This window comes from Gorilla gorilla, chromosome 16, assembly GCF_029281585.2.
Source record: "Gorilla gorilla gorilla isolate KB3781 chromosome 16, NHGRI_mGorGor1-v2.1_pri, whole genome shotgun sequence".
Classification (NCBI taxonomy): Eukaryota; Metazoa; Chordata; class Mammalia; order Primates; family Hominidae; genus Gorilla; species Gorilla gorilla.
Genome location: NC_073240.2, coordinates 67132691 through 67144840, shown reverse-complemented (window position 1 = coordinate 67144840; position 12150 = coordinate 67132691). Strand labels below are relative to the sequence as shown.

The 12150-nt window shown below is 44.6% G+C and overlaps 1 protein-coding gene across 12 annotated transcripts in view; it reads left to right on the top strand.

The window, feature by feature from the left end:
* TIPIN (TIMELESS interacting protein) overlaps positions 1-12150 on the top strand; it is a 55180-nt gene that overhangs the window by 30521 nt on the left and 12509 nt on the right. For 5 of the 12 annotated variants that reach the window (XM_063698636.1, XM_055362671.2, XM_055362672.2 and 2 more), the window contains 6 exons: positions 4370-4505; positions 8235-8375; positions 8983-9061; positions 9591-9666; positions 11725-11847; positions 12039-12102. In XM_063698636.1, the coding sequence (XP_063554706.1) occupies positions 8243-8375; positions 8983-9061; positions 9591-9666; positions 11725-11847; positions 12039-12102 (475 nt within the window). In that variant the 5' untranslated portion in view covers positions 4370-4505; positions 8235-8242. Of the gene's footprint in view, positions 1-3200; positions 3314-4369; positions 4506-7031; positions 7157-7204; positions 7313-7622; positions 8005-8234; positions 8376-8982; positions 9062-9590; positions 9667-11724; positions 11848-12038; positions 12103-12150 lie in introns of those variants that run through there. The other 7 variants (XM_019010702.4, XM_004056368.5, XM_063698634.1 and 4 more) reach the window with 6 other exon arrangements.

Sequence of the window (12150 nt, the reverse complement as noted above, 5' to 3'; positions counted from 1 at the left end):
GACAAAGTCTCACTCTGTCGCCCAGGCTGAAATGCAGTGGCACGATCTCTGCTCACTGCAACCTCCGCCTGCCAGATTCAAGTGATCCTCATTCGTCAGCCTTCCGAGTAGATGGGATTACAGGTGTGTGCCACTATGCCCAGCTAATTCTTATTTATTTATTTGAGATGGTGTCTCCTTCTGTAGCCCAGGCTGGAGTACAGTGGTGCGATCTCGGCTTACTGCAACCTCCGCCTCCTGGGTTCAAGCGATTCTCCAGCCTTAGCCTCCCCAGTAGCTGGGATTATAGGCATCCACCACCACGATGGGCTAATTTTGTATTTTTAGTAGAGATGAGTTTTCACCATGTTGGCCAGGCTGGTCTTGAACTCTTGATCTCAGGTGATCTGCCTACCTTGGGCTCCCAAAGTTCTGGGATTACAGGCCTGAGCCACCTGCATCAGGCCTAATTTTTGTTTTTTCAGTAGAGACGGTGTTTCACTATTTTGGCCAGACTGGTCTTGAACTCCTGGCCTTAAGTGATCCACCTGCCTTGGCCTCCCAAAGTGCTGGGATTACAGACGGGAGCCACTGCATCCGGTGGACAATTAGTTATTGACAATATCAATGACTGACAACTGTGGTTGTAACTCAGATAAAACAACAAACAATTAGTTAACAAAATCTTTACATTTTCTTTTCCTGCTTTTTTGTAGCGATGGGGTTTTACCATGTTGCCCAGGCTGGTCCGGGACTCCTGGACTCAAGCAATCCTACTGTCTCAGCCTCCCAAAGTGGTGGGATTACAGGTGTGAGCCACTATGCCCGGCCAAAATCTTTACATTTTCTGAAAGGGTGAAACATTCTAAAAATCATATGGATAGTTATATAAAATGTATTAATGTCTTTTACTTTTATTTTTATTTTTTAGGGATAGGATGTCCCTATGTTGCTCAGGCTGGCCTTGACCTCCTGGGCTCAAGTAATCCTCCTGCCTCAGACTCTGAAGTACCTGCGATACTACAGTAACATAGCATTAAATATTGTTTTTTACTCCTCCTTACAACCCTATGAGGAAACTGGGTTAGACGGGGTGACTCATGTCTATAATCCCAGGACTTTGGGAGGCCTAGTTAGGAAGATCACCTGAGATCAGAAGTTCACGGTTACAGTGAGCTATGATTGTGTCACTGCACTCCAACTCAGGTGATCAAAAATAAAAAAAGGAAACTGAATCAGAGTTAAAAGTCACCAACCAGTAAATGATGGAACTGAGATTTAAACCTTCAAGAGTATCAGTATCTGCTCTGTTCGTTTTTGGCAGGCTGGGGGCGGCGTGGGGAAGGTGTATAACTTTTTTTAACTTCTCAGAGTGCTTTTACATTTACTTTATTAGTCAAAAAGTATAGTATATAAACTTACCTGGATAATTAAAAGAATGCCTCTTGTCTCAACAATTCAGACTACTGAAATGGACATTTCTCATTCAAATTCATGTAACTTTTAGGCCTGGTGAGGTGACTCATGCCTGTAATCCCAGCACTTTGGTGGGCTGAGGTGGATGGATCACTTGAGGTCAGTTTGAGACCAGCCCGACCAACATGGTGAAACCCCATCTCTACTAAATACAAAAAACACAAAAATTAGCCGGGAATGGTGGTGCATGCCTGTAATCCCAGATATTCGAGTGGCTGAGGCAGAGAATCTCTTGAACCCAGGAGATCGAGGCTGCAGTGAGCCAAGATTGCACCACTGCACTCCACCCTGGGCGACAGAATAAGAATCTGTCTCAAAAACAAAAAAACTAAATTTATGTTAATTTTATTAATTGCTTAATATTAATATATATTATCTCACAAGTATAGAAATAAAATCATAAAATAAAGGAAATGTGACACATAGATACATGTGCACACATAATTTTAGACAGAATTGGTAATTTACTTTCTATCTTTGTGTGTGTGTGTGCGTGTGTCTGTGTGTGTGTGTGTGTGTGTGTGTGTGTGTTTTGAGACAGGGTCTCACTCTGTTACTCAGGCTGGAGTGCAGTGGCATGATCACGGCTCACTGCAGCCTCGACATCCGGGACCCAGTGTTTTTTAAATTTTTTTTTTTTTTTTGAGACAGAGTCTAGTTATATCACCCAGGCTGGAGTGCAGTGGTGTGATCTTGCTCACTGCAATCTCTGCCTCCTGGGTTCAAGCGATTCTCTCGCCTCAGCCTCCCGAGTAGCTAGGATTACAGGCAGGCACCCACCACACCTGGCTAATTATTGTATTTTTATTGAGACGGGGTTTCACCATGTTGGCCAGGCTGGTCTCGAACTCCTGACCTCAGGTGATCCACCCACCTCGGCCTCCCAAAGTGCTGGGATTACAGGTGTGAGCCACTGCACCTGGCTTCACTTTTTAAATTTTTAATAAAATGTTTCAAGCTACAGAAAAGTAGCTGGGTGCAGTGGCTCACGCCTGTAATCCCAGCACCTTGGGAGGCTGAGGAGGGGAGGATCGCTGGAGACCAGGCGTTGGAGACCAGCCTGGGCAACATGGCGAAACTCCCATCTCTACAAAAAATTTAAAAAATTAGCTGGGTGTGGTGGTGCGAGTCTGTAGTGCCAGTTACCTGGGGGGCTGGGGAGGGAGGATCACCTGATTCTAGCTGTGATCGCACCACTGCATTCCAGCCTCAGCAACAAAGTGAGACCATCTCAAAGAAGAAAAAAAAAAAGACAGAGAGAAAGAAAGAAAAGTGGAGAGAATAATGCTGCCAGTATTCCCTAATTATCTTCTAGGTTTGGCAAATCTTAATGATGCTATATTTGCTTCAGATAACATTTTTAAATTTAGTTTTTTGAATAGTTAATACATTTGTATGTTCAAAAAAAATTATAGTTAAGTTCCCATCCCACTCTATCCCATATGCCACTTTCATTGCATAGGTTCTAGTTATATATTTTTCTGAGGTTGTGTGTGTATGTTTGTGTGTATACAAACAAATACAAATATATTTGGACTTACTATTTAGAAATGGAAAAGTTAACTTTTTAAAAAATGTTTTTTCTTTTTAATAGAGACAGGGTCTCAGTATGTTGCCCAGGCTGGTTTTGAATTCCTGGGCTCAAACAATCCTCCTGCATCAGCCTCTCAAAGTGCTAAGATTACAGGCATGAGCCACCAAGTCTGACCAAATAACTTTTTTTTTTTTTTTTTGAGACAGAGTCTTGCTCCGTCGCCCAGGCTGGAGTGCAATGGCATGATCTCAGCTCACTGCAACCTCTGCCTCCCAGGTTCAAGCGATACTCCTGCCTCAGCCTCCTAAGTAGCTGGAATTACAGGTGCGCGCCACCACGCCCGGCTAATTTTTATATTTTTAGTAGAGATGGGGTTTCACCACGTTGGCTAGGCTGGTCTCGAATTCCTGACCTCGTGATCTGCCCGCCTCGGCCTCCCAAAGTGCTGGGATTACAGGCGTGAGCCACCGCACCCGGCCCCAAGTAACATATTTTTGACATTTTTTTTTCTTTACATTCACACTCTCTCGCTTTTTTTTTTTTTTTTTTTTTTTTTTTTGCGACAAGGTCTCACTGTCACCCAGACTGGATCTCCAGCTGGATCGCCAGCAGTGCGATCCTAGTCACTGCAGCCTTCAACTTCTGGGCTCAAGCCATTCGCCTGCCTGGGCCTCCCAAAGTGCTGGGATTACAGGCGTGAGCCACACCGCACCTGGCCAGTGTCTATGTTCAGCCCTATTTTTCCTCTCTTTACCACCTCTTTTCTTAGCTTATTATTCAATAAACAATTCATAAAACTCTGAGTTCGAAGCATTCTGCTATGAACTCTGAAGAAGCGGTAATTTCTTATTCACCATTGCTTGCCTCTGTCCTTTTTCCTCCTCCCACAACTCAGTTTTCCAAAAACCGAGACCTATTTCCAAGGTTTAAAGTGCCGGGCACGGTGGCTCACGCCTGTAATCCCAGCACTTCGGGAAGCTGAGGTGGGAAGATCGCTTGAGCTAAGGAGTTCGACACCAGCCTGGGCAGCTAATCCCCGTCTTTGCAAAACAAACAAGCAAACAAACAAAAACCCATTAAAACAAAAATTAGGTGTGGTGGTGTTAGTCGGGGAAGGGAGGCTGAGGTGGGAGGATCGTTTCAGCCCGGGAGGTAGAGACTGTAGTCAGCCGAGATCGAATCACTGCTCTCCAGCCTGAGTGATAGAGCGAGACTTAGTCTCAAGAAAAAAAAAAAGAAAAACCCCAGAATAACAAGTATTAACTTTATGCAAATAAGGAGGCTTAACTGAGTTCCTCTGAAGAATTCAGTAGGGCGGAAATTGTGGGACCGAAGGCGGGACCGGCGTGGTGGGCGGAACCTGAGAGGCGGGTTTTGCAGGCTCCGCCCAGCCCCCGCACGGATTTGGCGCCAAACGCTGCGGGCCCATCTCACCCCAGGAGTTCCCGAGTATCGCGAGAAGCGCGCTTAGTCTGCACGTCGAGGTCCGCGCTGTGGCCCGTGTTTTCTGCGTGAGGTGAGAGCTGGCTGGCGGGCCAATGAAGTTCTTGCGGGGAGAGGGGAGTCGGACTAGCCAGGGAGCCAGATGGAAGAGCCAGGGAGCCAGACAGACTAGCGGGAAAGCCTAATTGTCGCAGGAAGGGGGTCAGGAGGCTGGGGGGTCGACCTGACCCGGCCTGGAGAGGCGGGGAGATGGGCGCGTGTCCCGGTTGCTTAGGTTTTGGGATGCCTCTTACTCTGCCAAGCCGCTTAGCGGGAGGGAACGTGTTCCTGATCATCTTTACCCCAGGCTTCTGTCCAGGGCGTGTCAATGTAGAAATCCCCCAGCGAATGTTGGATGAATGAATGAAGTTGAAGAGAGGGTAGGCGGGGAACGAGGATGAGGGGGACGGCTGGAGAAGAGGTATGGGAGGTTCGATGTTTCAGGGATGGCACCCAAGGGGGACATCGAGGCAGCACGGTAGCACTTCCTTTGCGATGAGGGGCGTCTCTTTGGACTTCTTGGAAAAGAGGTGGGCATTGGAAACCAGGGTCTGGGAACAAACCGTGGTTTGGGCATAACATTTGTTACCTTCACTCTTCTGGGAGTTTGAGAAGTAGAGGAGGAAGTTCAGACAATTTCATAAGTGTCTAAAAAGAGACAGTTATGCGACCATTGATGAGGAGTAAAAGTCGTCTATAGAGCATCTTATTCACTACAAATAGAAGAAAGAAATACCAGTTTACTGACAAGCCCCACCCCATGCTTGGCCAGTTCCTGAGTACACTTAATATATTTTAGGTACTGTCATCAAACTCAAAGCTTGCTGTCAGCCTCAAAGGTCTGAACCCTAGTACAGATTCTTGTAGCTTGCTTGAAGTTACAGTGGGTCATGATCAGGAATTGATGCTTTGTTTTTGTTTTTGTTTTTGTTTTTGTTTTGAAACGGAGTCTCGCTCTTTCGCTCCGGCTGGAGTGCAGTGGCGCGGTCTCGGCTCACTGCAAGCTCCGCCTCCTGGGTTCAAATGATTCTCCTGCCTCAGCCTCCCGAGTAGCTGGGACTACAGGCGTGTGCCACCACGCCCGGCTAATTTTTTTTGTATTTTTAGTAGAGATGGGGTTTCACTGTGTTGGCCAGGCTGGTCTCGAACTCCTGACCTCATGATCCGTCCGCCTCTGCCTCCCATAGTGCTGGGATTACCAGCGTGAGCCACCGCGCCCAGCCGATGCTTTGCTTTTATATTTATGGTAACCGAAATTTAGAATTAGTGAGATTTTAAAGATCGTCTAACTCCAATTTGGGGAAACGGGAATTTTTTTTTACATTCCATCATTCATCAAATATAGAGCACCTGGGGCCGGGCGCGATGGCTCACGCCTGTAATCCCAGCATTTTAGGAGGCCGAGGCGGGCGGATCACGAGGTCAGGAGATCGAGACCATCCTGGCTAACACGGTGAAACACCGTCTCTATGAAAAATACAAAAAATTAGCTGGCCGTGGTGGCAGGCGCCTGTAGTCCCAGCTATTCGGGAGGCTGAGGCAGGAGAATGGCGAGAACCCGGGAGGCGGAGCTTGCAGTGAGCAGAGATCGCGCCACTGCACTCCAGTCTGGGTGACAGAGCCCGAGACTCCTTCTCAAAAAAAAAAAAAAGAGAGAGAGATATTGAGCACTTGCTGTGTAACAGCATTGGGGTTCCAGCTGTGTAACACAGAGAGACTTAACCTGGTTGCCCTTTTTGAGCTACAGTCTAGTTTGGGAGACGAACAATAAATAACTGTATAAATAAAACCTGATATTGAAACTGGATAAGTGCCATGACACTTGTACTTGACACTATGAATGCTTACTAAAGAAGGATTTAGAGAAATTGAGGTAAACTTTTGAAAACGTGATAGTTGAGATCTGGAAGAGATTAGGAGTCAAGGAATAGCTTTTTCAAGACAGGAAATAGTATTTGTAAAGAGCCAGTGGCCTGAGGGATATAGCTCTTTCAAGGAAAGAAAAAGCATAGAGTAGTGTGAAGTGAGACTGGTGAGGTAGTAAGAGGCTGGATCACACAGGGCCTTGAAGTTTTGTCTTTATCTTAAGAGCAATCAGAAACCATTGAAATACTTAATCCAAGTGAGGTGATCAGCTTTATATTTTCAGATTCAGTCTAGATGTAATAGGGACAATTGAAGGAGACGAGTGGATGAGAGTAGTGGAGTAATGCAAGCAAGAAATGTTGGGAAGTGGTTATAGAGATAAGGAGAAATAGACAGATTCAAGGGATATTTAGGAAATAAGATGGGCAGGATCTGTGGGATAGGGGAAGGAATTGCTAAAGATGACTTGTAGGTTTCTGAATTGCATAGCTGGATAGATGTCATTTAATGAATTAGGAAAATTTAGAAGTTTGGTTTTGTACCTGCTGAGTTACAAGTGCCTTTCAGGCGTTTAGGAGGTGTAAAATGGGAAGTAGTGATCTGGATCGCAGAGTCAAGGCCTAGGGTAGAGATAAAAATCAGGGAGTCATCTATAAATCAGTACTTATTAAAGCTCTGTGCATAAATGAATGAAGAAGCCCTAGGATGGAGTCTTGGATACTTATTGGCCAGGTTAGAAGATAAACCTGCAAAGAAAATCCAGGAGGAGTGCCCAGAAAGGGAGGAAAGCCTCAGCCTCCCGAGTAGCTGGGACTACAGGTGCGTGCCACAACAGCTGGCTAAATTTTTTTTATATTTTTAGTAGGGACGGGGTTTCACTGTGTTGGCCAGGCTGGTCTCGAACTCCTGACCTCATGATCCGTCTGCCTCTGCCTCCCATAGTGCTGGGATTACCGGCGTGTCTTAGAAGTTAAGGTAAACATTTTTCCCAGAAAAAAACTGACCAAAAGTGTCAGTTGTTATTGAGAAGTTAAGTAAGGCAGTACTGAAAAACATTCTTTCGAGTTATCAACCTGAGGATAATTTCCCATTCTTTAAAGGAAACCTTACCTAGAAGACCAATATGTAAACACATTAAAATTTTTTTTTATTTTTGATTTTTGTGGGCACGTAGTAGGTGTATATAAACAGATTTTTTTTTTTTTTTTTTTGAGACAGAGTCTTGTTCTGTCGCTCTGTCGCCCAGGCTGGAGTGCAGTGGCGGCATCTTGGCTTACTGCAAGCTCCGCCTCCGCCTCCTTGCCGGAAGCTCCGCCTCCGCTTACGCCATTCTCCTGCCGCAGCCTGCCGAGTGGATGGGACTACAGGCGCCCGCCACCACGCCTAGATAATTTTTTGTATTTTTAGTAGAGATGGGGTTTCACCGTGTAGCCAGGATGGTCTTGATCTCCTGACCTCATGATCCGCCCGCCTCGGCCTTCCAAAGTGCTGGGATTACAGGCGTGAGCCACCGCGCCCAGCCCAGATTTTTTTTTTTAAGCAGCTCTAATTGAAGTGGGGGTGAAGTACCTATATCCTGCGTATTTCATACCCTATTGGATCACAGTTTGAAACCCTCTGAAAAGTCAAATTCATCTTTTTATGGTAGGGGAAACTCAATAGTTGAGGTAAAAGGATTTGTTCAAAATGATATAGTTATTTAGTGTTAGGGTCTACATTGGAACTTAGATTTCTAGGCTAGTCTTTTTTTTCATAATTAGTATCTTCTCTAGTTTTCATGATGTGTGAGTTTGAAATGTGGTCTGATTGAAACACATGAAATGGCTGCAGGTAGAACTTGTCTATATAGTGGAGACTATTTTGGATGAATACAAATAACTTTAATTTTTTCCCCTAGAGGAAAAGATGCTAGAACCACAGGAGAATGGCGTGATTGACCTACCAGATTATGAGCATGTAGAAGATGAAACTTTTCCTCCTTTCCCACCTCCAGCCTCTCCAGAGAGACAAGGTGGTGAAGGAACTGAGCCTGATGAAGGTATGTATAGACAGTTTTAAATAGGAGGCTGTGAGGCCAGGCAAGGTGGCTCATGCCTGTAATTCCAGCACTTTGGGATGCTGAGGTGGGCGGATCACAAGGTCAGGAATTTGAGACCAGCCTGGCCAACATGGTGAAACCCCGTCTCTACTAAAAATACAAAAATTAGCCGGGGTGTGGTGGCTATGGTAAAAGGTATTTGAGGAGCAAAAAGAAAAAAAAGGAGGCTGGGCACAGTGGGTCCTGCCTGTAATCCCAACACTTTGGGAGGCCGAGGCAGGAGGATGGCTTGAGCCCAGGAGTTCAAGACCAGGCTGGCGAGACCTCGACTCTACTAAAGATTCAAAAATTAGCCGGGTGTGGTAGGCAGCACCTGTACTTCCAGGTACTCGGGATACTGAGGCAGAAGAATCGCTTGAGCCTAGGAGTTTGAGGCTGCAGTGAGCCAAGATCGCACCACTGCACTCCAGCATGGGCAACAGAGTGAGACCCTGTTTCAAAAAACGGTGTCCCATGTTTAGTTATCTTATCAGCTTGGAAATGATACATAATAAATAATACAAATCATTTAAGTACAGTAATACTGAATTGTGGTTTGTTTCACCAGAGTCAGGAAATGGAGCACCTGTTCCTGTACCTCCAAAGAGAACAGTTAAAAGAAATATACCCAAGCTGGATGCTCAGAGGTACATTTACTATATTCTTATATATTTATACTTTTTATTTTTAATATCCATTGTTTTTCTTCTAATGTTATAAACTTTTGGTTGGTATGATGTGGAGCTCTTATATTTCTAAAAACTTTTTTTTAATTCAGCAGAACATATTTTTTCTTATGGTCTTGCTTTGGACCAAACTCTAGAAAACTTGAAATTAGGCTGGGCATGGTGGCTCACGCCTATAATCCCAGCTCTTTGGGAGGCCTACGTGGGCGGATCACGAGGTCAGGAGATTGAGACCATCCTGGCTAATATGGTGAAACCCCGTCTCTACTAAAAATACAAAAAATTAGCTGGGTGCGGTGGTGGGTGCCTGTAGTCCCAGCTACTCGGGAGGCTGAGGCAGGAGAATGACGTGAACCTGGGGGAGGCTGAGCTTGCAGTGACCTGAGATCGCACCACCGCATCCCAGCCTGGGCGACAGAGTGAGACTCCGTCTCAAAAAAAAAAAAAAAGAAAAGAAAACTTGAAATTAAAAACATATTTTTATTCACAGATTAATTTCAGAGAGAGGACTTCCAGCCTTAAGGCATGTATTTGATAAGGCAAAATTCAAAGGTAAAGGTCATGAGGTAAGAACTGATTTTTATGTTAGACCTTTGTTTTTTAAAATAGCAATAAAAATGTGGACCCATTATGATCTTGGAAATCTCAGAATGCTTTAAGATACTATCCTTAGTCGTCGTATGTCTTGAGAAACAGTTGTGATGTACTAGAAAGGGAACCGTTTGAAGAATTAGAAAGCATGTCTTGTGCAGTCTCATTTTTTGCTGCTTAAACCTTGGCTATAGGAAAATCACACCTGTGTCTGTAAAGTCTCAGTTTTTATTTTATAATTTACAGGAATAAAATTTACTTTGTCTACCTCAAAGTTTTAAATTTCATGAGGGCAAGGACTCTGCCTGTATCAATCACTTATGTGTCCCCAAGATGTGGCACAGTGCCTGGTTCATAATAAATGTCAGTAAAGTGTGGTTAAAAAATGAATACATTTAGTAACTGTCAATCACTTTACAAATGCACATTTTGAAATCTATTTTTGAATTATGTAGGAGTGTAGGTATAATTTTTTTGCAGATGATAGTATATTTTTAGAGAGTTTTGTAGTTTTTCAAGTGTTTCTAATATATTCTTTTTTTTTTTTTTTTTTAAGACGGAGTCTTGCTTGCTCTGTTGCCCAGGCTGGAGTGCAGTGGCGCAATCTAGGCTCACTGCCAGCTCCGCCTCCCAGGTTTACGCCATTCTCCTGCCTTAGCCTCCCGAGTAGCTGGGACTACAGGCGCCCGCCAACAGGCCTGGCTAATTTTTTTTTTTGTATTTTTAGTAGAGATGGGGTTTCACCGTGTTAGCCAGGATGGTCTTGATCTCCTGACCTCGTGATCTGCCCGCCTCGGCCTCCCAAAGCACTGGGATTACAGGCGTGAGCCACTGCCCGGCCTACTATCTTTTAACTTTATTAAGTGTTTTTTTTTTGTTTTTTTGAGATGAAGTTTTGCCCTTGTCACCCAGGCTGGAGTGCAATGGCTCGATCTTGGCTCACTGCAACCTCCGCCTCTTGGGTTCAAGCGATTCTACTGCTTCAGCCTCCCAAGTAGCTGGGATTGCAAGTGCCCACCACCACGCCCAACTAATTTTTGTATTTTTGGTAGAGATGGGGTATCACCATGTTGGCCAAGCTGGTCTGGAACTCCTGACTCAGGTCATCCACCCGCCTCGGCCTCCCACAGTGCTGGGATTACAGGCATGAGACACTGCGCCTGGCCAACTTTATTAAGTTTTTGTACTGGGATTTTTTTTCATGTAATTTTTATGAATCTGTATCCAGGCAGGTTGCTATGGCTCATGCTGTAATCCCAGCACTTTGGGAGGCCAGGGTGGGCAGATCACTTGAGGCCAGGAGTTCAAGACCAGCCTGGCCAACATGGCAAAACCTCCTCTCTACTAAAAAATACAAAATTTAGGCCGGGTGTGGTGGCGCACACCTCTAATCCCAGCTACTTGGGAGGCTGAGGCATGAGAATTGCTTAAACCCGGGAGGCTGAGGTTGTAGTGAGCCAAGATTGCGCCCTTGCACTTCAGCCTGGGTAAGAAAGCGAGAATCTCTCTCAAAAAAACCAAAAAAACCCCTGTATCCAGTGCTCTTTTAGACTGCAGTCCTCTGAGTTCTTAATAATTTTCTCTCTTTTTTTTGGATATAGGATCTCGCTGTCACCCAGTCTGGAGTGCAGTGGTGTGAACTTGGCTCACTGCAACCTCTGCCCCCCAGGCTCAGGGAGTCCTTTCACCTCAGCCACCTGAGTAGCTGGGTCCACAGGTGTACACCACCATGCCTGGCTATTGTTTTGTATTTTTAGTAGATACGGGGTCTCACCATGTTTCCCAGGCTGGTCTTAAACTCCTTAGCTCAAGTGATCTGTCCCCCAGGCCTCCCATAGTGCTAGGATTACAGGTGTGAACCACTGTGTCTGGCCAATATTTTTCTTATTAAAGTTCCTTTTATAAGTTTTTCAACCTTATAAATATAAAATGACCCCAGTGATTTTGGCATAGCTTTTCAGTTCTGAAAGTTGCTGACGGGGTCAGCTGTGAGAATGAGACTCCTGTTTAGCATTTTTATTTTTATGTGCCAGGCTGAAGACTTGAAGATGCTAATCAGACACATGGAGCACTGGGCACATAGGCTATTCCCTAAACTGCAGTTTGAGGATTTTATTGACAGAGTTGAATACCTGGGAAGTAAAAAGGAAGTTCAGGTAAGTGTTGAGATGATTATAAATATCATTCACATGCTAAATGGTAGGATAGATTTAGTTGAGGCTAAATTGCTGTTTAAAGTGTTCATTTTGAAATCTCTTTTGGTAGAGAGGGAAAAGTAATAGCAAATTATCTCCCCCCAACATGATTGGTAAAGAGGTAAAAATAAATAATCTCTTTTCATTTTCAGACCTGTTTAAAACGAATTCGACTTGATGTCCCTATTTTACATGAAGATTTTGTTAGCAATAATGGTAAGAATACAGGTTTATCTACTTTATAACAATTTTGCTTTTAGAAAT